Raw genomic sequence first — 24,072 nt, 5'->3', positions numbered from 1 at the left:
AGTGAAAATTATAACAACCGTTAATGATGTAACATAACACAGATTAAGACATAATAGCGTCAAATTATTAAGGACCAACCATTTCCCTAGAAATTAGTGTTATTTTATCGCTCTACGTCTACAATCTCATAATTTCTGGTGTGAGCTATTTCTTTGGGAACTGTGAGATACTATTTTTATTTGCAAAAATGCGGTCGATTTGTTAGATCTGTGTAAATATACCGGTCGATGATATGTTGCAATCGGTAATTATTTTGAGCGTCACGATGACTGACGGCCGATATCCGTGTTATACGGTGGCATAGTTTATTGGTAGAGCCCTAAATATTATTCTAAAATCTTATAAGATATCATTTGTAGTTGCTTTTGATAAGTACTTGTCGTCTGCTGTATTAGGCCCGTAGTTTGAAACTACATAGATAATGTGGACTCATACATTTGAAGGATTTGCCACACTGGATGCGGTCTGCGGCTCGCATAATGTATAATTACTTACTATGACTTGGCCCCAGATCGCTTCTGTAGCAAATCATTTAATTAACAGTTAAATAGAGAAAAGATACCTTTGATTGAATTAAAATATTGAGTTTAAGCTTGAATAGTTTTGGGCATATGATCGTGCCGTAATGCGGGCACAGTAGCGGATTTAGCTAATAAAATGGTTTTAATATTACGATAAAAGACTGGTTTTTGATCCAGCTTATCTAAATTGATATTGTATGCCGGTGTTACAATTCAACACTGAATAATAAATAAATTACGATACTATGATAATTATTTCTAATGACGTTTGATTAATTCATACGTAAAGTTCATAAAACGGTAAAATAATGGTTCCTATGACAGTGACCAGTGACAGAGATCTATTACCATGAAATGTTAGTGTTCGCTGCGTGCGCTGCGGTAAGTGGTTATTACGTTCATTCAAGTTGTACCGATTGAACGAATACCACAATTGTTTACTTTGATTCGTAATGTTTATTTAGAGATAAGTATGCAAGTTTTTTTATTTCGAAATAATATAAATACGCTAAAATAAAAATTAAACCAAATCTATTGAGAGACTTAAAACTACGTTTATTACCTACGAATTTTACTAATAACATCATAATTAAATTTGATTTAACTAGAGGTGTCGAAACATCACTGATGCGCAAATGCTCTCAGACATCTTTAAGCTTTTTTCGTTCTAAGTAATAAATCGCAATAGCCGTTTTAACTCTTCGCGCTCCAATCAATCCTTTTGATTATTAAGATTTGAATATGTAGGTAATTCGGAACAATCAGAACTAAAGAGTTTCTCTCTCTATCGAATAGCGATAGAGACAAAAATTAGCAAGAATTACCTACATGTCACTAACAACAACTCATTGCTACGTCATAAAATTTACTGCGTGATGATATTTTGTACAGTCGACAGCACATCAGATTATACATGTTGTTGCAATATAGCACCTAATATAGCGGAATAAGATTCCAAAACATTTACGTAGATATGCCGCCTTATGTACTAAAATGCGTGGTTTGGTTAGTCTTACGTAGGTACGGCCTTAAAGACGCAATTGATACTTGGTCGTACCATTTGACGTGATAATTGGACATTAGGTAAAACGCTTATGAGTTTACGATCGATTTAGCGTCTAGATCCTAATAACCTGACAATTACAGTCATTTTGATATAGCCATTAAATGACTGATAACAATGTTAATAAGTATTTCCTTTTTTTATTTCATGTGGATAATCATTTTTATGATGACGTAGGAAACATTCTGACATAATTTATGTTCCTACAATTAAAAAAAAAACAAACCTATAATATTTTTGTTATTATGTGAGGTCAGTGTATGTAAAGGCACATTCCTAATTGTTGTTTTTGTTTCAGGTTATTTATTATTTAAGGAATTTTGTGAACAAACGTCAGAAGAACCAGTGCCACAATTAAAGTTTTATGAAGAGGTAAAGTAATTATTTATAGTTCATAACTAACTTTGTTTACTTAAATGTCGATTTGAATAATCCTATTAATTATTTATGCCTTGATAACAAAAAAGAATGCCTTTATAATAAAACTTACACACCACAGATATTTTTTTCTAGCAAATAAAATATAAAATATTACTTCTAACTTTCAAATAATTGTTAAAATAAATAATAAATAAAGTTAGTGCATCGAAGTATTGTGGAAATATGCACCAGATTTACGACATTTATAATATGCAATAAGTTAAGTTTATTATTTTTTCAACAGATTAAATTATATGAAAAACAAGAATGTATAGAAGAAAGGCGGAGGATCGCGAGAGATATTTATGACAATTTTATTATGAAGGAACTATTAGCACATTCACACGTAAGTAAATTTTTGATGTTTTAAGATTTGTCGGGACTTTAATGTGTTGTAAAACTTGTAAAATATGGAAAGTCGTTTAATATTTTATGTTAACATTTTATTACATGTTGAAGTTTACATGTAATATACATGTACTAAATTCTGTTTATGTGCTTCATTTTGAATCATCAATTACAAAGTGAATGTCACTACCAATGATAACTTTTGATCAAATGTTACACGTTATTAAAATTTGGCGTAACTGATTAATAAATTTCTCCTGTTATTTGTCGGTTGCTAAGGTTGAGTCCATTTTTCAATAAGGACCTCAATAGGGATGCTCACCGTGATAAAATCTTATCAATGATTTTAGACAACAAACGTTTGGGCTTATCGCGTAAAATCGATAAAATCGCATCATAAAGGCTTATCGCGGCGTACATCCTAGGTCTACTGGCCTAAAGTCTGCCAGTTATCCTCTAGGCAATGCACGCCATATCAATGTGAATATACCTTAGCAACCCTCGTTGACGGACACTTGGCGTGGTGCCCGACGGTACAGATAACAATCGATAAGCTCTATGCCCACTAATGTCTGGTAATTCCTGTAATTTGTTCCTAATGAACGGGATAATCTCACTTAAGATAAATCATCGCAGTTGAACGGGCTCTTTGATTTATCGGAGTGGATGAATCAGTTTTATTGGTCAATTGCGCTATTCGACTCTGATAGGTGTTAATGTGATAATGCTGTTGATTTTTTACATTTATATTTTTACTAGCTGACCTGGCGAACTTTGTTCCGCCTTAATGGCAATAAATAAGCAGACTTTTTTTTATTTCGAACGGGATAAAAAGTATTCTATGTCCTTCTCCTGGCTCTAAACTACCTCCCTGACAATTTTCAGCTAAATCGGTTCAGCCGTTCTTGAGTTATAAGTGGAGTAACTAACACGACTTTCTTTTATATACAGGGTGTTTGGCGCATCGTGTGCCAAAATGATTTGGCGGATAGAATGGGTCATTTCCTATATTTTCAGCCCCCATAACACGTTCCATGCCAGGCGGCTACTTTTATATTAATTTTTTTAGTAATTTCACCAAAATACCCAAATCGCATCATTTAATTTCGATTTAAAAAAAAACTACTAGGCGTAGCCTCAAAGTAAATATTTTGTTTTGACGTGCATTGATGTAGGGTTGCATCAAATCTAAATTTACTGGCAAATATCATCTAGTTTTTTTTTAATTCAGCTTTGAAGTTTTCCGAAAAGTTAAAAATGGACTGAACATTTAAGTTTACATGGCTATAAAAAAATAAATAAAAGAGATAGCGATCTTCGGATTTTATCAAAACTTCTCTAGTCTATCCCCATTCAAACGGTATACTAATCTTATTTAAATAATAACAATAACTTCACAAATTCCTTAAATTAGTGCATTGACTCTACTCGGACTGATTTGCGAAATTTGTGTTTATAGCCCCTTTTTGTGTGAATAGCACGTTATTAAACACCTAACAGGTAAAAATTATTTATCTTATGCAATGTAAAAACCTCTTCCCTATCGTTTTTCAATGTGGATTTCTTGAATTTAAAGACGAAAATAATTATTTTGATCGTTTATTAATTATTACAAATTTAGTTCAAAATGACCGCCTCGGCAACGTATACACTCACGACATCTTCTTCTAATTTTGACTATTGTCGTATGCAGCCACATTTATCTTTTTATTACTACAAAGACGTTTTCTACTCGTGGATTAGAAGAGATGGCCCTATACAGTGGCCTGCACATTCCCCAGACCTAATTCCGTTAGATTTTTACGTCTGGGGACGAGCTAAAGAACTGGTGTACGTAACGGATTCAAACAATAGAAGAACTACAACAATGAATAAAAAACGCCTTTGTAGTAATAAAAAGAGAAATGTGGCTGCATACGACAACAGTCGAAATTAGAAGAAGATGTCGTGAGTATACATTGCCGAGGCGGTCATTTTGAACTAAATTTGTAATAATTAATAAACGATCAAAATAATTATTTTCGTCTTTAAATTCAAGAAATCCACATTGAAAAACGATAGGGAAAAGGTTTTTACATTGCATAAGATAAATAATTTTTACCTGTTAGGTGTTTAATAACGTGCTATTCACACAAAAAGGGGCTATAAACACAAATTTCGCAAATCAGTCCGAGTAGAGTCAATGCACTAATTTAAGGAATTTGTGAAGTTATTGTTATTATTTAAATAAGATTAGTATACCGTTTGAATGGGGATAGACTAGAGAAGTTTTGATAAAATCCGAAGATCGCTATCTCTTTTATTTATTTTTTTATAGCCATGTAAACTTAAATGTTCAGTCCATTTTTAACTTTTCGGAAAACTTCAAAGCTGAATTAAAAAAAAACTAGATGATATTTGCCAGTAAATTTAGATTTGATGCAACCCTACATCAATGCACGTCAAAACAAAATATTTACTTTGAGGCTACGCCTAGTAGTTTTTTTTTAAATCGAAATTAAATGATGCAATTTGGGTATTTTGGTGAAATTACTAAAAAAATTAATATAAAAGTAGCCGCCTGGCATGGAACGTGTTATGGGGGCTGAAAATATAGGAAATGACCCATTCTATCCGCCAAATCATTTTGGCACACGATGCGCCAAACACCCTGTATATAGATTTGTTCAACACAATCGATTTCTAATGACCACCAGCGGCCTAAATTAATATTCTAACCACGAATTGCTGCCCTACTTACTAGACACAAATGTATCTTTAGTTGGTTAATATTCGATATTAAGTAGATATCATTTTTCATATTATCCGTAAGATAACGATACTTTTATGCATTGTTCATTGGAAAGCCTTGTTTGAAATTCAACTATGTCGATGTATAGGCACAAATTAGGAAATTAATGTAGCAATGCACATTATTGTTAGAAATATTCAAATTGCTGTTCTTATAACGAAGTTCCTGCATTAATGAGACACGCTTTGAATTTACTGCATTTCATCGCTCAGCTCCCGGAGATTAAAATGCATTCGCGTACGCTGCGGCTGCTCAAAACATCATTAATTAAAACTCAAAATAATTACTTTATGGGGATTAAATTTCATGTACCTATCGCGTGCACGAGTTATTATCCATACATGATGCCCATTTCGAACTACTTGTTCTATTTAAAGTACTCGGTAGTTATATCAATAAACCGCTTGTTTGCTTGTTCAATTAATTGGTATGCATTGAACATTATGCAGCCAATTTACGGCAATTGAAATCCTCAAGTTGAGATTGTCCTTCTGTTCTATTTCGAGCAATATTAGTTTGCGATTGTTGTTGGACTACAGAGCAAAATATTGAATGAATCCCTTAAAAAACGAACTTTAATTCGTGTAATTGTTCGTATTCAGAACTAGTGAATGAATTTACGATGTAAAATCTCGCCGCATATAAATTAAGGTATCATTTAGTTTTGCATTGTCTGTCACGCACTCATACATGTTGTGAAACTTGTATACGATTATTTGAATCTACGCTTGATACGGGGTAGTTCTGAATCTTGTTTCAGCATAAATTGTTTCGCAATTTGCACCGTATGTTGCGCTGCTTTCCTTTGCTAGCCTAGGTGATGCGAAAGGTACAGGTCGATAGTTATGTTGAATCCTGTATTAGTTAGATGGAGTAATAAATTGTTAGTAGCACAATGTTAATACAAGAACAAAACAATCGCTACATGAGTTTAAAACCGTTTTGCTTTTCTATACAAATACGGCTTAAAATTCACATGTGGCGTCTATATTATGGTGAATTAAAATGTGAAAAGTTGCGACCTCCGGGGATTATCACCCTGGATGAACGTGGACGCCAGCCCGCAGCCATCACAGCTTATGCGATTCGTGCCGTGCCCTAATTGTGGGAGTGTCCCAGTTAAAAGTTAAAGCTCTTTGTTAAATAAATTGAAGATATGCTGGTTTTAAATCCGACCCGGATTGTTTTCAGTTTTGCATTTCAGCTTTCGACCTAGTGCTCGGATTTTAATTCGGAATTCTTTGGTATGATAATGTGGATGATAAATTATGAATAAGAGGCTAGCTTGATTAAAACTATACTCGGATACCCGATTTGGTATTTATTTATTCATTAATACTGTATGATTGTTGCAGGATTATTCCAAGGAATGCGTAGCGCATGTACAGAAATATTTAATGAAACACGAAGTGCCACCAAATCTATTTGAGGTATATTTAACTGTGTAATTAATACTATGAAGCATAATAACGTTTCATTGGAATGTTGCTCATGTTTTTCTTTCTTCCAGCCGTATATTGAAGAAATATTCCAACATCTCAGAGGAGAGCCCTTTAAACTATTCTTAGAAAGGTAAGCTGTCTTGAAATCGATTCTAAAATTATCAATATGTGCCCTTCAACGCATAGATAACAATTCCTTTTGTTGCAGTGACAAATACACAAGGTTTTGTCAATGGAAAAACTTAGAATTAAACATACAATTAACGATGAACGACTTCAGCGTACATCGCATCATCGGACGAGGAGGTTTTGGTGAAGTGAGTCTTATGAACCTTTATAGCAGTACCTATCTTTGACTTACCTATAAGCCTACACATTCTAGATTCGCAATAAATAAATGTTTTGTTGATCTTCATGCCATAGCAGCTATAAATATCTGATGTGTCATATTATTATTATTATCTTCATTTTAGCCATAGGACGTCCACTGCTGAAAATAGGCCTTCCCCAATGTTTTCCATAATGACCGGTTGGCAGCGGCCTGCATCATCCAGCGCCTTCCTGCTTCCTTTATGACATATGTCATAACATCCATATTAATATTACCAAACCCACTTATTTTTATAACTTAGCTTTCCTCTTTACAATCAGCGTGAAAGTATTTTTTAGTTTCAATCAAGAATTATAATTTTGCACCGAAACAATAGAGTCTATTATTCCACAAATTAACATACATTTTCTATGCAAAATAGGTGTACGGCTGTCGGAAGGCGGATACCGGCAAGATGTACGCGATGAAGTGCCTCGACAAGAAACGCATCAAGATGAAGCAGGGCGAGACGCTCGCGCTCAACGAACGGATTATGCTCTCACTAGTCAGTACCGGGGTAAGTCGAATTTCCTTGTCATTTCCCATTACACCCCGTATTCATCAACATTCAACATAATCTCTGCAGATAGCTTTATGGGTAGGTAGATATGTCTAAGCGAACTAGTGTCAATACTTTGGGCTACATGGTCGCGTTTAACCAATGGATTATGCTCTCACTAGTCAGTACAGGGGTAAGTCGAATTTCCTTGTCATTTCCTATACCCTGTATTCATCAACATGCGCACAAACCCTGTATGGGTAGATATATATAGAAATGTGCAAGCGAACTGGTGTCAGTCAATACATACATTCTAGAATCTAGAATCTCTCGTTTAACCAACGGATTATGCCTCACTAGTCAGTACGGTAAGTCGAATTTCCTTGTCATTTCCTCTTACACCCTGTACTCATAAACATGCTTAAACGACATCATCATCATCATTTCAGCCATAGGACGTCCACTGCTGAACATAGGCCTCCCCTAATGCTTTCCACGTTGATCGATTGGTAGAGGCCTGCATCCAGCGCTTCCCTGCTACCTTTACGATGTCGTCGGTCCACCTTGTAGGTGGACGTCCACGACGTCTCTTAAACAACATAATGGGTAGATATGCACACACATCTTCTGAGTGCATAGATTCAAGCGAACTCAAATCAATACTTTGGGCAGAATGTTGTTCGTGCGCAAAGAAATGATAGTGCTCTCACTAGTCAGTACCGGGGTATGTCAAATTTCCTTGTCATTTCCTCTTACACCCCGTATTCATCAACATGCACACACAAACTCTGTATAATATGTAGATAGGTGTTAAGCGAACTGTGCCGGACGGTATGGGGTAGCAACCCTGTGCGGACCCTGGATACCGTACGCCGACACGGCGCGATGCGGGGTGCAGCGCGAGCGGGAGAGCGAGACGAAGGGGGCGGGGAGCGCAGAAATAATAACTCGGTTGTGGTTGAGACTGTGACCGGTTCCTCGGAGCAGTGGCGAGAGCTTGGTGTTGTAGCTTGTTGAGGAGAAAACGCGGAACTGACTGGGTCCGGATGGCACCCCGATATTTATTTACTTTCATTAGAGTGAGAAAACCTAGCTGCCTCTCGCTCTAATGAAACAGCAAATCTATTGCCCTCTCTCTCTAATTTAGACCCCCCCTGGGCGGCAATACCGTATAGAGAGCCTGTTTTTTATCTATTCGGTGACCTATTTTTTAACTATGACCTTGACCTAATTCTTATCGGATTCTAATTAGCTCTTCCACTATTCTTTGGAATCTATGTTATTTATTTTCAGACAAATTACTTCTTACTATTCGATAGGTAAATAAAGGTACACAGGTACAGGGTTAATTACAAATAAATCATTTGTACAAATATTAGGGCTCATTTGGCCACACTATTTTAAATTAATTGCCTTTATGGCTAATTAAGATTATCACCAATTAAAAGTAAATAACTATAAAGATCTACACATAATTATCTATCTAATTTACATATTATAAATATGACTCGACATACACAATTAGACGAAATTACAGGTTTAATCGATATACATAAAACAAAGGGCTATCAAATTATACATTTCTATGTTTTTCTAAAATAAACTATGATTTATACATCTCCAACGTCCCACATACGCCTATTAATCAGTAATTAAGGACTCGACACATTACTAATTGAGAACCAACTAAGAGAAAGTGGACTGTATTACGAAGTTATCGAAATTTAAACTATACAAACTTTATAAAACGAAATAACTATGAAACAACTATGAAACAACTATGAAACAAAAACGAAACAATTATTTACAGCTATTTAAGTTTCTATTCGGGGCCGTCCGTCGTGCACATTCTCCCGCCGTGTAGCGCTGGTTGACTCGGCGCTACACCTCACTCGGTGTCACGACGGTCGATGTGGGCAGCACGACGAGCTTCTTGGTGGGGCGGCGCAGGACTCCGGTGCGGGTGGCGACGTCGGCGGCGCGCACGATGCCATCGCGCCCAGGGTAGACTTGGACGACGCGCCCCCGGGGCCACACGTTGCGTGGCAGGTTGGAGTCGGCGATGAGCACGAGGTCGCCGATGTTGAGCGGTGCTCCGCTCCCGTGCGGCTCCCGCCGGTGTTGGAGCTCCGGCAGGTACTCTCGGACCCAGCGGTCCCAGAACTCGTCGGCTAGCCGCTGAGCTCGCCTCCAGTGGTGGCGGCTGGCGACGTCTGCTTCGGTGAACGTCCCCGGCTGTTGGATGCGGCCCGACCCCCCGAGTAGGAAGTGGTTGGGGGTCAAGGCTTCGGCGTCGTCGGGGTCCACTGACACGTGGGTCAGTGGTCTGCTGTTGACTGTGTATTCTGCCTCGCAAAGCAGAGTGGCGAGCGTCTCTTCGTGGGGGTGACGCTCGCGCAGGACGGTACTGAGGGCGTCCTTGACGGACCGGACGAGGCGTTCCCACGCCCCGCCCATGAACGGTGCGCTCGGCGGTATGTAGCGCCATCTGATGAGGTGGTTGGCGGCCTCCTGCCGGCTCGCCTGGAGGGCGGCCCGCTGGAGCTCGACGTCGGCACCACGCAGGTTGGTGCCGTTGTCCGACCAGATCTCTGATGGTTGCCCTCGGCGCGCCATCATGCGGCGCAGCGCGAGGACGGCGGAGTCGGTGGAGAGTGAGGCCGCGACCTCCAGGTGCACGGCCCGGGTGGTGAGGCATGTGAACAGCGCCACATACCGCTTCTGGTGTTGTCGGCCCACGGTGACTGAGAGCGGCCCGAAATAATCGAGGCCGGTGTAGGTGAAGGGCCGCTGATGGTGAGCGAGGCGTCCCGTCGGGTGGTCGCCTGTCGGTGGTACTGCGGCCACCGCGCGCCGAATTCTGCACTGCTGACAACTTTTGATCACGCTGCGCACGATGGGACGAGCTCGGATCACCCAGAAGCGTTGTCGGATCTCGTTCAGGACTGTCTCCACGCCGCCATGGTGTAATTTCTGGTGCGTCCATGCCACGTAAAGTTTGGTGTACTGGTGGTTTCCATCCAGCACAATCGGATGCTTCTGTTCTTCAGCGATGTTTTCTGCGGCCGTGATTCTTGATTTCAGCTTAATCACCGGCTCGCACGGATCGAAGGCCAGCGCGAGTGAGCGCAGCCGGCTGTCATTGGACACTGCTTCTGTCTTCTTTAAAGCTTCTAATTCGGCGCCGAACGCTTCCTGCTGCACGGCGCGCACCCACAGCTCCTCCGCCCACACGATGTGCTCGGCGGCCAACGGCGGTATGACGTCTTCTGTAAGGACGGCTCGGCGCGGCGTGGGCGGCGCGGTCGGCTTGGCGACACGGCGCCACGTCGGGTCGGCTTCGGTGTTTCGAGTTGTCCGCTTGTAACTGTTGACGTTGGCGCTCTGCGGGCGCGCCCGGCGCAGCGGAGCACGGAAGCGGTGTATCGCCTGGAGGACTCTCGCCGTGGCGCGTATCAGGCGCAGCCACGACGAGAATCTGTGTGGTGACGGTAATGCATCGGAGACTCTGGGCTCGACGATGCTTGATGCGACGGAGTGGGTCCTCTCTTCTCCGGTTGGGGCCGCCTGTTCTATTTTCTCGGCCGGCCAGCTGTCAGCAGGCTCATACAGGAACTTCGGTCCCGTGAACCACCGATGATGCTGCGTAAAGTTGACCGGCGCTCCTCTGGTGGCGTCGTCAGCCACATTCTGTTGGGTCGGCACCCACCGCCACTCCTTCGCCTGTGTGTCTTCCTCTATTTCTGCCACTCTGTGTGCGACGAAAGGCTTGAAAGAGCGGGGTCCCGCCCTCAGCCACGCGAGTACGGTTTTCGAGTCGCTCCAAAAGACTCTTCTGTCTGCCTTCAGCTGGTATTCGTCGGCGGCGGTGCGGGCCAGGCGGCAGCCCAGCACGGCGGCCTGCAGCTCGAGCCTTGGGATGGACGTCAGCTTGAGGGGCGCCACGCGCGCCCTGGCGGCGGCAAGCGTCACGTGCACTCTACCGTCTTCGTCTTCAGTGCGCCAGTAGACGGCAGCGGCGTAGGCCTTCTCGCTGGCGTCCACGAAGGTGTGCAGCTCGCGTCGGGTCGCCCGGCTGTAGCCAGGGTGACATCTTGGCAGGTTGACGTCTCGGAGCGCGGCCAGCTGCCGCACCCACTCACTCCAGCCCGTCGACAGCGGCGGTGGTAGGCGGACGTCCCAATCGACGCCTACGCGCCACGCCTCTTGTAGCAGCTGTTTCGCTACGATGGTGATGGGGGAGGCGAGGCCCAGCGGGTCGAACAGTGACATCACTGTCCGCAGAGCCTCCCTCTTCGTCGGAGTTTGCCCGCTGTCGACGTCAGGCACCCGGGCGAAGTTCAGATTAAATCCCAAGGTGTCGCAGGTCGGCCTCCAGGTGAGGCCCAGGACCTTCTCTTCGATGTCTTCAAGTGTGACGTCCCGAGTGGCGGCAGCTTCCGCCCGATGGACTTCTAGTACTTCGGAGCGATTCGAGGCCCACTTGGCCAAATGAAAATTGGCATCCGCGTGCACTGTGCGCACGTCGGTGCTCACTCTAACTGCTTCTTCAACTGTTTCAAAACTCTGGAGATAATCATCCATGTAGTGATGACGCACGATGGCTTCGGCTGCGTCCGGATGGTCGGCCCGATGACGCTCGGCGTTGTGATTCTTGACAAACAACGCCGTGCACGGTGAGCAGGCTGCTCCGAAGATGACCGACTTCATCCGGTACTCTGTGGGCGGTCCCTCCCGCCGGTGTGAGCGCCACAAGAAGCGCAGCGCATCTCTATCTTTCTCGTGAACTTGTATTCGCAGGAACATCTCTTGTATGTCCGCGGCGACGGCGACGGCGTGCTGGCGAAAGCGCATCAGCACCCCCGGCAGCGACTGCAGGAGGTCCGGACCCGACAGCAGGTGGTCGTTCAGGCACGTACCCTTCGTGCGAGCGGCGGCGTCGAAGACTGGCCTCACCTTCCCGGGCTTGGCTGGATGGAGCACCGGGAAGTGAGGCAGGTACCAGATGCGCCCGGTGGTCGATGGTGCGGTGGCGGCTTCCTCTGCGTATCCTTTTTCTATCAGCTGTGTCATCTGCCGCTCGTATGCCGCCCCGAGCTCCGGCTGCTTGTCCAGCTTGCGCTCTGTGCTGTGTAGGCGCGTCAAGGCTTGGTCGTAATTGTTGGGCAGCTCGGGGTGGTCGGTGGCCCAAAGTAGGCCCGTTTCGTAGCCCGCTGTCGGCAGCTTGATGGTTTCACTCTCCAGGATGCGAAGCGCCCGCTCTTCGGGGTCGGCGCGCGTTTTCTTGGGCGTCACGCCCAACGATTCGATTGCGAAATGCCTCTTGATCATTTCTTCTATTCTATTGTCGCTCTCTTCATTGAGCCTGTATACGTGGTGGACTGTGTGCCCCAGGCTCCGGCTGCTTGAGCCGTGGAGCACCCACCCCAGGGGTGTGCGGGACGCCACCGGTTCTGTTGCGGCGCCACGTCGTACCTCGTTGGCCAGTAGGAGTTCCCAATTGTCCTGCCCGATCAGGATAGTGGGCCGCGCCTCCGCATACCGCACTCGCGTTTCGATATCTTGAAGGTGTTGATATTTTGACAAGTCTCGGTCAATGTGCTGGGCCGCCAGTCGTAAGTTCTTGATAGTGCGGCCTCGCAGGGAGTGCTCTTCATCCTGCCCTCGTAGCACAAGTTTCACTCGTCGCGAGTCGGTACGCGTGACGCGGGCCCCCGCTATAGCTTCTATGCTCAATGGGTCTATGGGTCCTGTAGCGCCCGCGCGCTTAGCCAGGTCTTCGTCTATGAGTGTGACTGTCGAGCCGTCGTCTAAGAGTGCGAATGTGTCTATATTGGCCTTGGGGCCCACCACTGTCACTGGTAGAATTTTGAGGAAACTTACGGTTGACTTTCCAGATGAGTTTGCTGCTGTCACTGTTTCACTCCGGTTGGCTGGCACTTCGGGTTTCTTGAAGTGCAGTAATGGGTGGTGGGTCCTCTCACAGCCGTCCTCTCCACACTGACGGTCTTCACACTTATGCCCCCCTCTCCTGGGGTTCAGGCAACGGAAGCATAGTCGATCCGCTTTCGCTATGCTCCATCGTTCACTGTTGTTCGCACGCACAAATTTTCTACACTTGTCGGCGCTATGGTTCGGTAAACTGCACACTGGACACTTTTCGCTTCTGTTGTCGCACTTTTCGCTGTCACTCCGACTGTTGTAGGCGCGCTGCGGCCGGTTGCGTGGCGCCGCGCGCTGCTGCTGCTCCTCGGCGCCGCCGACGAGCTCGGGGTCTGCGTACTTCCCGCACGCCTCCGCCTCCCTGGTCACGAAGCGGTGAAGGCGCACGAGGTCCGGCTCCTCTGGCGGCTGGTCCCGGCTGAAGTCGAACCACCGGTACCGCAGCGACGGCGTCAGCTTCTCTGTCACTTGCTTGACCACTTCCGGATTGTACATGTACTGCGGCTGCTGGAGTGCGCGGAGTGTAGCGACGCTGTTTTTTATTCGACTCGCGAACTGTATTATGTCCCGTGGCGCATCTGTAGGCTTCTGTACGTTGCGAAGTCGTTCGATCTCGGCGAGCGCAATCGTCTCCGGTCTGCCGAATCTTGTCTCGAGTTCGCCGATTATTTCCGCCGGGCTAGTGTTTACTATGAGTAAACTGCTAACCGCTTCCTTGGCTTTTCCTTTCAAAGCCCGTCGCAGGCGGGCTGTATTCTCGATTTCTGTGAAGTATCTCTCTGTTTCTTGATAGCCCGCTCTGAAGGCGAGCCAGTCGAGATGCGAGCCCCCGAAGGGCATCAGTTCTCCGATGAATCGCGGCGTGGCCCCATGTGGGCGCGCGGCCTGCGCGATGGCGGCCGCCAGCTCGTTAAGGTCGAATTGTCCCTCGGACCGATGATACCCCGTTGCTGCTGGCGGCGGCTTCGATGACGACGATTGCTTCAACTGTACGCTGTGCGGCGGCGCCACGCCCGATAGCGGCGCGGCGAGCTGCTGTGCGATCGATACGCCGGTCGGCAGCGCGTGTGGCGCGCCGGGTGGCGGCGGTGGTGCGTGTGACACGCCGGGCGGCGGTGCATGTGGCACGCCGGGCGGCGGTGCTACGCCTGTAGACTGTTGCGGTGCACTGAGCGGCGCGGCGGGCGGTGGCGGCGGCACTGTATTCAGCCACTCGGCCACTCGCGCCTGGCCCAGCGATTCACCCGATGCGACCGACTCGCCGTCCTGGCTGTCCTCCTCCAGGACGGCAAGCCTGGCCTCTTCCAGCTCCAGCTTGAGTCTGGCTATCTTCTGTTTGGCGCGCGCGATCCTTCGCGCACGGTCGGATTTCGTCGACGACGCTCTTGCTGCGTCGTCGTGCTGCTGTTGCGACGACGGTGCTGGCGGTGGTGGTGGCGCCTCCGACGGGGAGCCGGGCGGCTCGATATGCCGCACCGGTTCCGGCGCTGACGGCCTCGGGGCCGCCACTGACTGTGACGCGGTCGCGGGAGCGCTCTCCTCAGGGCGCTCCTGTGCCTCGATCGGCTCCGCGGGTCTGCCTCTACTCCGAGTCACCGGCATTTTGCTACGCTCCCCTTGCTTCCGGTTATGAAGCCGATGAAATTTCCCACTCGCTTTTGCTGCCGAAATGTCTAATCCGGCTCCGAATGGACCAATGTGCCGGACGGTATGGGGTAGCAACCCTGTGCGGACCCTGGATACCGTACGCCGACACGGCGCGATGCGGGGTGCAGCGCGAGCGGGAGAGCGAGACGAAGGGGGCGGGGAGCGCAGAAATAATAACTCGGTTGTGGTTGAGACTGTGACCGGTTCCTCGGAGCAGTGGCGAGAGCTTGGTGTTGTAGCTTGTTGAGGAGAAAACGCGGAACTGACTGGGTCCGGATGGCACCCCGATATTTATTTACTTTCATTAGAGTGAGAAAACCTAGCTGCCTCTCGCTCTAATGAAACAGCAAATCTATTGCCCTCTCTCTCTAATTTAGACCCCCCCTGGGCGGCAATACCGTATAGAGAGCCTGTTTTTTATCTATTCGGTGACCTATTTTTTAACTATGACCTTGACCTAATTCTTATCGGATTCTAATTAGCTCTTCCACTATTCTTTGGAATCTATGTTATTTATTTTCAGACAAATTACTTCTTACTATTCGATAGGTAAATAAAGGTACACAGGTACAGGGTTAATTACAAATAAATCATTTGTACAAATATTAGGGCTCATTTGGCCACACTATTTTAAATTAATTGCCTTTATGGCTAATTAAGATTATCACCAATTAAAAGTAAATAACTATAAAGATCTACACATAATTATCTATCTAATTTACATATTATAAATATGACTCGACATACACAATTAGACGAAATTACAGGTTTAATCGATATACATAAAACAAAGGGCTATCAAATTATACATTTCTATGTTTTTCTAAAATAAACTATGATTTATACATCTCCAACGTCCCACATACGCCTATTAATCAGTAATTAAGGACTCGACACATTACTAATTGAGAACCAACTAAGAGAAAGTGGACTGTATTACGAAGTTATCGAAATTTAAACTATACAAACTTTATAAAACGAAATAACTATGAAACAACTATGAAACAACTATGAAACAAAAACGAAACAATTATTTACAGCTATTTAAGTTTCTATTCGGGGCCGTCCGTCGTGCACACGAACTTGAGTCAATACATTGCACTAGATCCTAGCTAGTTGCTCGCGTTTAACCAACGGATTACGCTCTCGCTAAACAGTACAGGTGGTACAGGGGTAAGTCGCATTTCCTTGTCATTTCCTCATACACCCCGTATTCATCAACATGCATACCGATCTTGAAGTATGTCTAAGCATAAACCCTGTATGGTTAGCTAAATGTCTAAGCGAACTTGTGTCAATACTTTGGGCTTGCTAGATGTTCACGTTTACGGATTATGATCTCGGTAGTCAGTACCGGTGCAAGTTGAATTTCCTTGATATTTCCTTATGCACCCCGTATTCCCATCATGGTACAGAAACACACATGTTTAAGCAAAATAGTTAAAAAATAACGAAGAAATAGGCTGTATGGACTCTGTCCGGAGCCATACTATGAAACATCTTAAAAAACTTGTCTTGGTAAACATACTAAGATCTCAGACAGTAGCGAACTAAATCGCATTTCCTCGACGTTTCCTCTTACACTCCGTATCCAAACATCGTGCAACAATGCGATTCAAGGAATACCTATTCGTAGTCTATTGTATGTCCGCAAGCGAATCCCACAACAAACAACATAAAATATACAAATATCATCTCTATTATTTCCGGATAAAATTACTAAATTCAATGATGAAATGTTTTTATTATGGGCATTAACTATGATACATAATCATTCGCAAATGTAATCCGTATTCATATTTCCACGTTATTCAGCGATACGGGTGGGCGTATTTATTTACTAAAATTACATGTTCTGTTTTTTTTATCAGTATACTTTTGTTAACAGTATCGTTAACGCACGGCACGGCAACTAATATGCATGCCTGTTAAAAATCACATGCCTAGTTAATAAATCAAATTAAGTAACAGCATCAGTATGTAGCTGTTGCAATAGATGCTATTTTTCCAAAAGAAATGTATAGTCTGATGTGCTGTCGACTGTACATTAAACAATGTCTTTATTGTTTTATTGTGGTTTAAGTTATATTAGTTTAAAATTAAACAACATTATTTGTGCAACTGCTGACCCACTGAGATGTTTTAGCCAGCAGATTTACAAATTTTAAAAATGTTTATTATAATTATTTTACAATCTCCCCAATCACGTAAATATACCTTACCTTCTGAAAGCTTCATCATCATTTCATTTAAATAGTAACTATCTCTCACTTTTGCGGGAATGAAAATCAATGTAAGCAGTAAGCACGAACGTCGCAGTTTCACATAAGCTATTGTTAAAGTGAATATTCGATGAAACTCTGTATGAGCGCAGAATTTGCCCTATAAAGCCCTCTTTGTTAGCGAGTGCACTAGCGTTTGTTAGAAATTTAATAGGCTTCAGTCAGAATAGGATATTTAACATCCTCGCTGTCGTTAACCTATGTGTCCCGTGACAATGCCATCAAAGGAAATGTGATTGTTGCCGACGTATTGCCGGTGATGCTATTTAAACTACCAGCTATCTGAGCAATATAAGCGTTGAGTGGCTTAAAAGGGTTAAAAGTTGTGAAAAAAATATATTTATTAATCTAAATATTGTTGATAATATTGTAGAAAGAAAGGAATTTTCACCGCAGCAAACAACAAAATAGATAACACTTAACGAATGTGACGTTTGTTAACATTTATCATCATGCTTCGAAGCAATTACGCATTTACAAATTGATCGATAAATTAACAATATCATTAGCGTTGTTGATCATGTATTCAATTTATTACTCACGTTTGATGAATGTAATATGATCTTCACTTACGTGTATACTAATGGTACTTAAGAGTTAAGTCTTTGTTTGTTCGTAAGAGGCAAATGATGCGCTATAGTAATTTTGTTATTGACGAAATTTTATTCAGGCCAAATTTCACTGGCTAGAGTTTGAGAATTTAAGAATGTTATTATTATGTACGTGAGTATCTTCGTCAGTGATTTTTCTTGTATCATTTACGTTACGGTACGAGTGGTCACTATAATTTGTGATAATAATACTATTTTGAAAAGTCCAAAAAGTTATTCGAATTCATGTTTCTATTAATTCGTTACTCATATCACCAAAGTGATTAATGATCACCATCTGGTATACATTCTAACTGAGGCTGATGTCCTAAAGGAAAAACACATCTCCCGTTCCGTTTTGATATCTAAAATAGAACCCCATTGATGATTATGATATCATCAACTGCGTAACGGTGCGTTTAAAAATACATGACCCAGGTGAAACTAACTTGTTTACCTTATTGAATCGGAAACATCTGCTGGTTCCATTAACACAAAAATATACGATGAAAATTTTCATTCTATTGTTCAAATGGATTTTGGAACAAAAGGTTTTCGTGAAACCAGAATTAATGGTGCAACTTAAGAGACGCGAATGATGTAAAGCTTAAATTTGGTTTTACATAAGAAGCGACTGCGAAGCCAGGGTCGCCGGATCAGGATTTATTTTTGTTTTCCTAAAAAGAACAGGCCTTTTTATTGAAGGGACCTTGTCATTACTCGAGGGGTCGCCGTCCTGTACAAAGAATAACCAGTAATTGAATGTGTGCACGAGGCAACGACGCGGACGTTAATGATTTTTTTCCCGCCAAGGAACAGTCGTAAAGTGGAGAGGCAACGGTCTGCAGTAAATACATACTCATCTCTAGAAGTCGATACGGTTCCAGTCTTGAATCGTGTGAAGTCCCGAATTATGCCCCCACACAAAATAGGTTAAGGAAGGAGCGTCAGTGCGCAAACTCCGCGAGTAAAAGGGCTGTGTCGTAACCGTGACGTCTATCTATGCTTATTATGATGAGTTACTTTCGACATATTTCGCCTCGAACACTCTGTGCTTTCGTTTTAAACTCGGTACTGCATCGCGTTTTCATGGCTATATTTAAAAGAATCGAATAGCTCAATTATTTTTCGACCAACACCGCTGATAATCGTAAACACTTCACATTAAAATCAGATGATTCATATTGTTCGATATGCGGACGCTATTTTTAACGAGTTACTTATGCCATTCTAGATTCATGAAAATGAATGAATACTTATTTATGGTAAATTAAACACCACATTCATTCAATCATTAAGTAACTTACCTACCTGAAATGGTTTTGCATTAAAAACTAGGTATATTTTTACTCGACAACCAATATTAGCATGAAAACTAGTGCAGGCAGTTATTTGATCGCATTTGCGGATTACGGGCTTTGTTTTGTAATCCCTACGGAATGTTTTGGACATAGGTATCAGTGCGGTTGGACATATTTAGGCCAGATAAAAAATGGAACTCAATTCAATATACACTTCGGAACTTACCTACTTTAGAGTTAACCCATTTCGTGAGCTCTACCTATGAAACGCGATGTCGCAAACAAAACTTTTAATCGACAAAATTGTTTCGTAAATACCAATTGTGTATTATAATACAGTCCTGTCATAAAATATTCAGTACTTTATGCGATCCCTCACGAATCTACGAGTAGCATGTCAATCAACATCCTGAGTTTTTGCTAAAATTCTAGAAGTGAGACCGATTAATCTTCACATAAGCGATGAAGCTGCAATAATGGAAAGTAACTTTTAAAACGAGTATAATAATAACAAACCTCAGCCAATAACAAATTCTCTAGAATATATCCAAGACGCTACTAATATAGTTAAAAGTAATAATCACCTTTCATTTATTTAATGGGTTACCATTTTTCTGCTTTTGTTAGCTCAGCAAGTAATTGTTCCATGATTTTAATGTCAAATGCGTACGTACGTACATCTACGCAAAGTGTTCTAGTCAAGTGTTCTTAAAAACATGTTTTTGTTAAATTTTTGTAACTTTCCACCCTGTGCTTAATGCTTTTATTGGCAAAATCCCGTCTATCTCATCGATAGTTATTGAAGTGTCATAATTGCATTATGAATTTTATACACCAATGACAATGAAATCAGATTGGTTATCGATTGCAATCTGCTTTGATTCAGTACAATACAGACGTCGTATATGTATAAGTGTGCGATATGCTATCGGGAACATAAACGATATCCAGCCAATTGGACTGAAACGAATTGGATCGCCCTCGATTTGTCGTAGTTCAATCCGCTTCCGCTGCATTTTGTTTTACAATTTCCAACCGATGATCTGTTTTTTTTATTATTAAAGCAATGGGGTACTATTTCATACTTTAGTCGGGATCGAGAAACAAACATTGTGTGAAATCTAAATGTTTGCTGTAATCAAATAAATCCTACGCTTTGCTGAGTTTTAGAGATTCCTAATTTTCGGTAGAGTCACAGAATCCTTACATAATAGCTACAACTTTAGCCTTGTTTGAAACGGTACTCCAGAAAATCTCCAATCTTATTTCGCATGTAACTTTGTAAGAGCTTTATTTTAAGTCAATAGCACTTATGTATAACAAACAGGAAAAGTTTCCCTTCTGTCCCATTTGTTTTGAGGGTCATTGGGGTCAGAATTGTAGAAGTCTCTGAGATGCGAGTTATGAAGGCTTCCGATTTACATCGAACTTGCGATCGACAATGACAAGCTTACACAATCGCGTAGGTAGAAATAACCGGAATAACACATTCGTACATAAGTGCCATTTTATTCTTCGTGACCTGAAAGGTTTCCCCTAAAGTTTAACAAGGCCGTCGGTATCCGCGGCAAAGTTTATAAAACGAGAAACTGTCTACTGTTCTGTTACTACGTTTATATGTAGTCAAGTTTTAGCATGAATTTTCTTTTACTGTGGCCTTGTTTTGGAACTTTATGTTGTGTGGTACCTAATAAACGTTTTTATTTTATGTTTACGCGTAAGCAAACTTGGATTTATAGCGTCGGGCCGATGCGGATGACAAATTTTATCGATATTGGATTATGGGTGTCCGGCGTAAAGTCGATCGGATTTTGTCGTCGAACACCATTCGTGGCATTAGGATTTTCGTCGAAGCTTGATTAGTAAAATCTTTGATCAAAATAGCCTCGCATGAAACCACTATTTTTTCTACCTTATTTATGAGACATTAGTCAGATTGGACGTCTTTGATTATAGCAATCCGAATTCAAGATTCGCTTTTGCCAGCCATAATGTACATTGCCAAACGTTTATCGTACTCGAGCCCGTTTTCCAACTCGGAAACAGTTTGTGTTTTTACAATTTCGCTCCGAATGTCTGCAATTTGACGGGTAAATCTCTGATGTTTATCTTTGAGCTGAAAACTCGTAGAACTTTTATTGGCACACGTAGGTTTAGTAGACTGTCTCTGCACGTGAGTCACCGGCTTTACTGTTCATTCGCACATTGCAAAGCTAATGGGTCTCCCGGTCTCCCAAAATTGGCGTTGGAGTGGAAACGACGACGCATCGAATATCGCTTTGTCGTTCGTTCACGCAGATAATCGCCGGATTTCGTTTAAACTTGCGTTATAATGCACTTGCTTGATTTCGTCCTGCGAGTCAGCTTATCTTTTATGAGCGGTCGTCTCGTGGCGGGCGGGCGCCGCATCGTCTGTGTCGTACAAATAACACCATCGGGAATCGTAGTTATCTTTGCCTTGACACGCCTCCTCTCGCCGGCGAATGCCGCTCCAAGATACTGTATTTATACTCCACTACCTATGTAGCTTTACGAGATACGCTCAAGTATTAAGGACGTGCGCTTTAGTGGCTAGGAAGAGATTTGTTTTGCTTAAGTTCCTTAATAGCTTCTATAATCCTGCGGTTTACTTTCGCCATAAATCCTTTCTCTATTCGTTTCTTCGTCCGTAATACTTTCACCATTTTCCTTTTTCATTCCTGTCGGGGAAATGTTGGGAATGCATTATTGTAGTACGATTAAACATTTCCTCAAACGTACATACATAACTTTTGTTGTTACGTGTGCAGCCAGGTACACAGACGTCGTCCGAAACTCGTTGCTATTTCACTTTTACTGCCTTTAATGCTATTTTGCGAATAGTAATAATGGGTACCTGCTAACTATTAAACTATATCGGTAGCTTTTACTTCGCCCGTTTCGATTTGTGCCAATTTCCAAGTAGGTACCTACGTTTTAGTATAACTGGAACGATAAATATTAAGGAAACCCGAAATGAGTTTCGCAATGGAGGAAGCGATATCGTAGTTTTAATTTAACTTGCTTTTTAGATCAGACAAACAAGATATTTCGAGCCAAATAAATATTGATAAACTCACTCACAGTAACTGGTAGTCTACACGGGTTCGTCTGATGTACTATAAATGTAATAACTGTGTAATATTCATATTTCATTACTTATTCAGTTATTGTAAAGTGTAACGTATTCATTCCAAGATAAAAGGGATATTTCCCTGCAAACCTTGCAATATGAATTGCAGCGTATTCAATACAGAAAGAGTTCATCGTGCTGCGTACAGAATTTATTTGCAAATACAGGAACCGCTTTGTGGTGCGCACTCAGTAGAAAATAGAAATGCCGTTTCCCCAGTTTCATTTCGCAAATATGAATGTACACATTTCATTTCCATCTTTCAAACTGTTAAACGAATTGAAGAGTATAAATAAACATTATGACGTAAAGTCGCCAACAAATAAGATACTAGGAAATGTTTTCTTTCAAAATAGAAGAGCTTTATTTTGCTCCAAAAGAGCTGAAAATGGCTCCAAAAAACTAATAATAATATAATAAATACGACGTAATAATAAATAAGACAAATAATTTTAATTATTTCCAAATTAACCACAGTAGGTAACTACTTATAGGCGATTTTAACGGACTTGCATACTAACAGACACGTATTAATAAATAAACATTACATAAACGCCCATGATTTCAGATATAAATGCTCAATGCTCATGCTCATTTAATTTTGTTTCCGTCGTAATTGAACCAGTACTTTAACCCATCAAATCCAAAGTAGTTGCATAAGACCGCGTAACAATTGATTTCTATTGTCGATTCGCGAGGCTTGAAGGGTTAATCGATTGTCATTTTGTTTCAGGTGGACTGCCCCTTCATCGTATGCATGACGTACGCATTCCACACGCCGGACAAACTGTGCTTCATCCTGGACCTGATGAACGGCGGCGATCTCCACTACCACCTGTCGCAGCATGGCGTCTTCAACGAGGCTGAGATGAAGTTCTACGCGGCTGAAGTCATCCTAGGTTTGTATCAGATTAGCTGTAGTTTTAACGTGGCATTTGGAAGTTCGATACGGTTGAGGTTGTCTAAGAGCGCTTTCATATTTAGACAAGTTTAGCAGCGCGACAAATGCGCTGCCGATAATTTCATAGCGAATGCTTGAAAAACGCCACTGTCGCGCTTCTGTCACCCTAATGTCAAAGCGGCCTAAGTCTGACACCAGGTCATGGTTGTGACATCAATTGTTGCAACAAACAAACACGATAGAGAAGCGTATTATAAACGACATGTAAAACATGATTCAATGCGACAACAGCCTAACGATGTCTGTCAGACTAGCCGATTCAAAGAACGCTGGTTCAATCTTCTCCGACCGCTCTGGGCTATTGTGTAGTACAAATAATTACTACTATTGAAAAAATTTAACCATAGATCCAGGCCATTTATTACATGAAATTCAATATTTTGGAGGAATCCAACAAACTTGAATGCAGATTTGTGCTTTAGGAACAGTATATTAGGAAGCGACACCTGATATCGCTCCATCAATTAATAAAGATCATTTAATGGACTTTAAATTGGATCTAATGAGAATCGTAGATCCCTTATCTCAATTATGCACTACGGTCACCGTAGCGTTGCCACAACGAGGACTAACTAGCTGGAATGGTTAGACTAATATTAGCACAAGAATTAGTACATGGCGATAAGGAATAGACCTTGTTTGCGAGGGACTAAGAATAGCAGGAATCATGATGATGACTCACACACAATGCATACTTACAGTAGCGGGAGTAGATAACTCTGTATGGGTTGCAAATGACCGT

General features: G+C 42.6%; 1 protein-coding gene across 1 annotated transcript in view; it reads left to right on the top strand.

Annotated features, from left to right (window-relative positions):
• LOC135075183 (G protein-coupled receptor kinase 1) overlaps positions 1-24,072 on the top strand; it is a 48,740-nt gene that overhangs the window by 14,742 nt on the left and 9,926 nt on the right. Inside the window, exons 3-9 of the mRNA XM_063969547.1 lie at positions 1,884-1,957; positions 2,250-2,351; positions 6,500-6,574; positions 6,655-6,716; positions 6,795-6,903; positions 7,339-7,473; positions 23,103-23,268. Coding sequence (XP_063825617.1) covers positions 1,884-1,957; positions 2,250-2,351; positions 6,500-6,574; positions 6,655-6,716; positions 6,795-6,903; positions 7,339-7,473; positions 23,103-23,268 — 723 coding nt within the window. The remainder of the gene's footprint in view (positions 1-1,883; positions 1,958-2,249; positions 2,352-6,499; positions 6,575-6,654; positions 6,717-6,794; positions 6,904-7,338; positions 7,474-23,102; positions 23,269-24,072) is intronic.

This window comes from Ostrinia nubilalis, chromosome 10, assembly GCF_963855985.1.
Source record: "Ostrinia nubilalis chromosome 10, ilOstNubi1.1, whole genome shotgun sequence".
In the NCBI taxonomy this organism is placed as follows: Eukaryota; Metazoa; Arthropoda; class Insecta; order Lepidoptera; family Crambidae; genus Ostrinia; species Ostrinia nubilalis.
The sequence above is the reverse complement of the archived record's forward strand: the minus strand, read 5'-3'. Positions and strand labels throughout refer to the sequence as shown.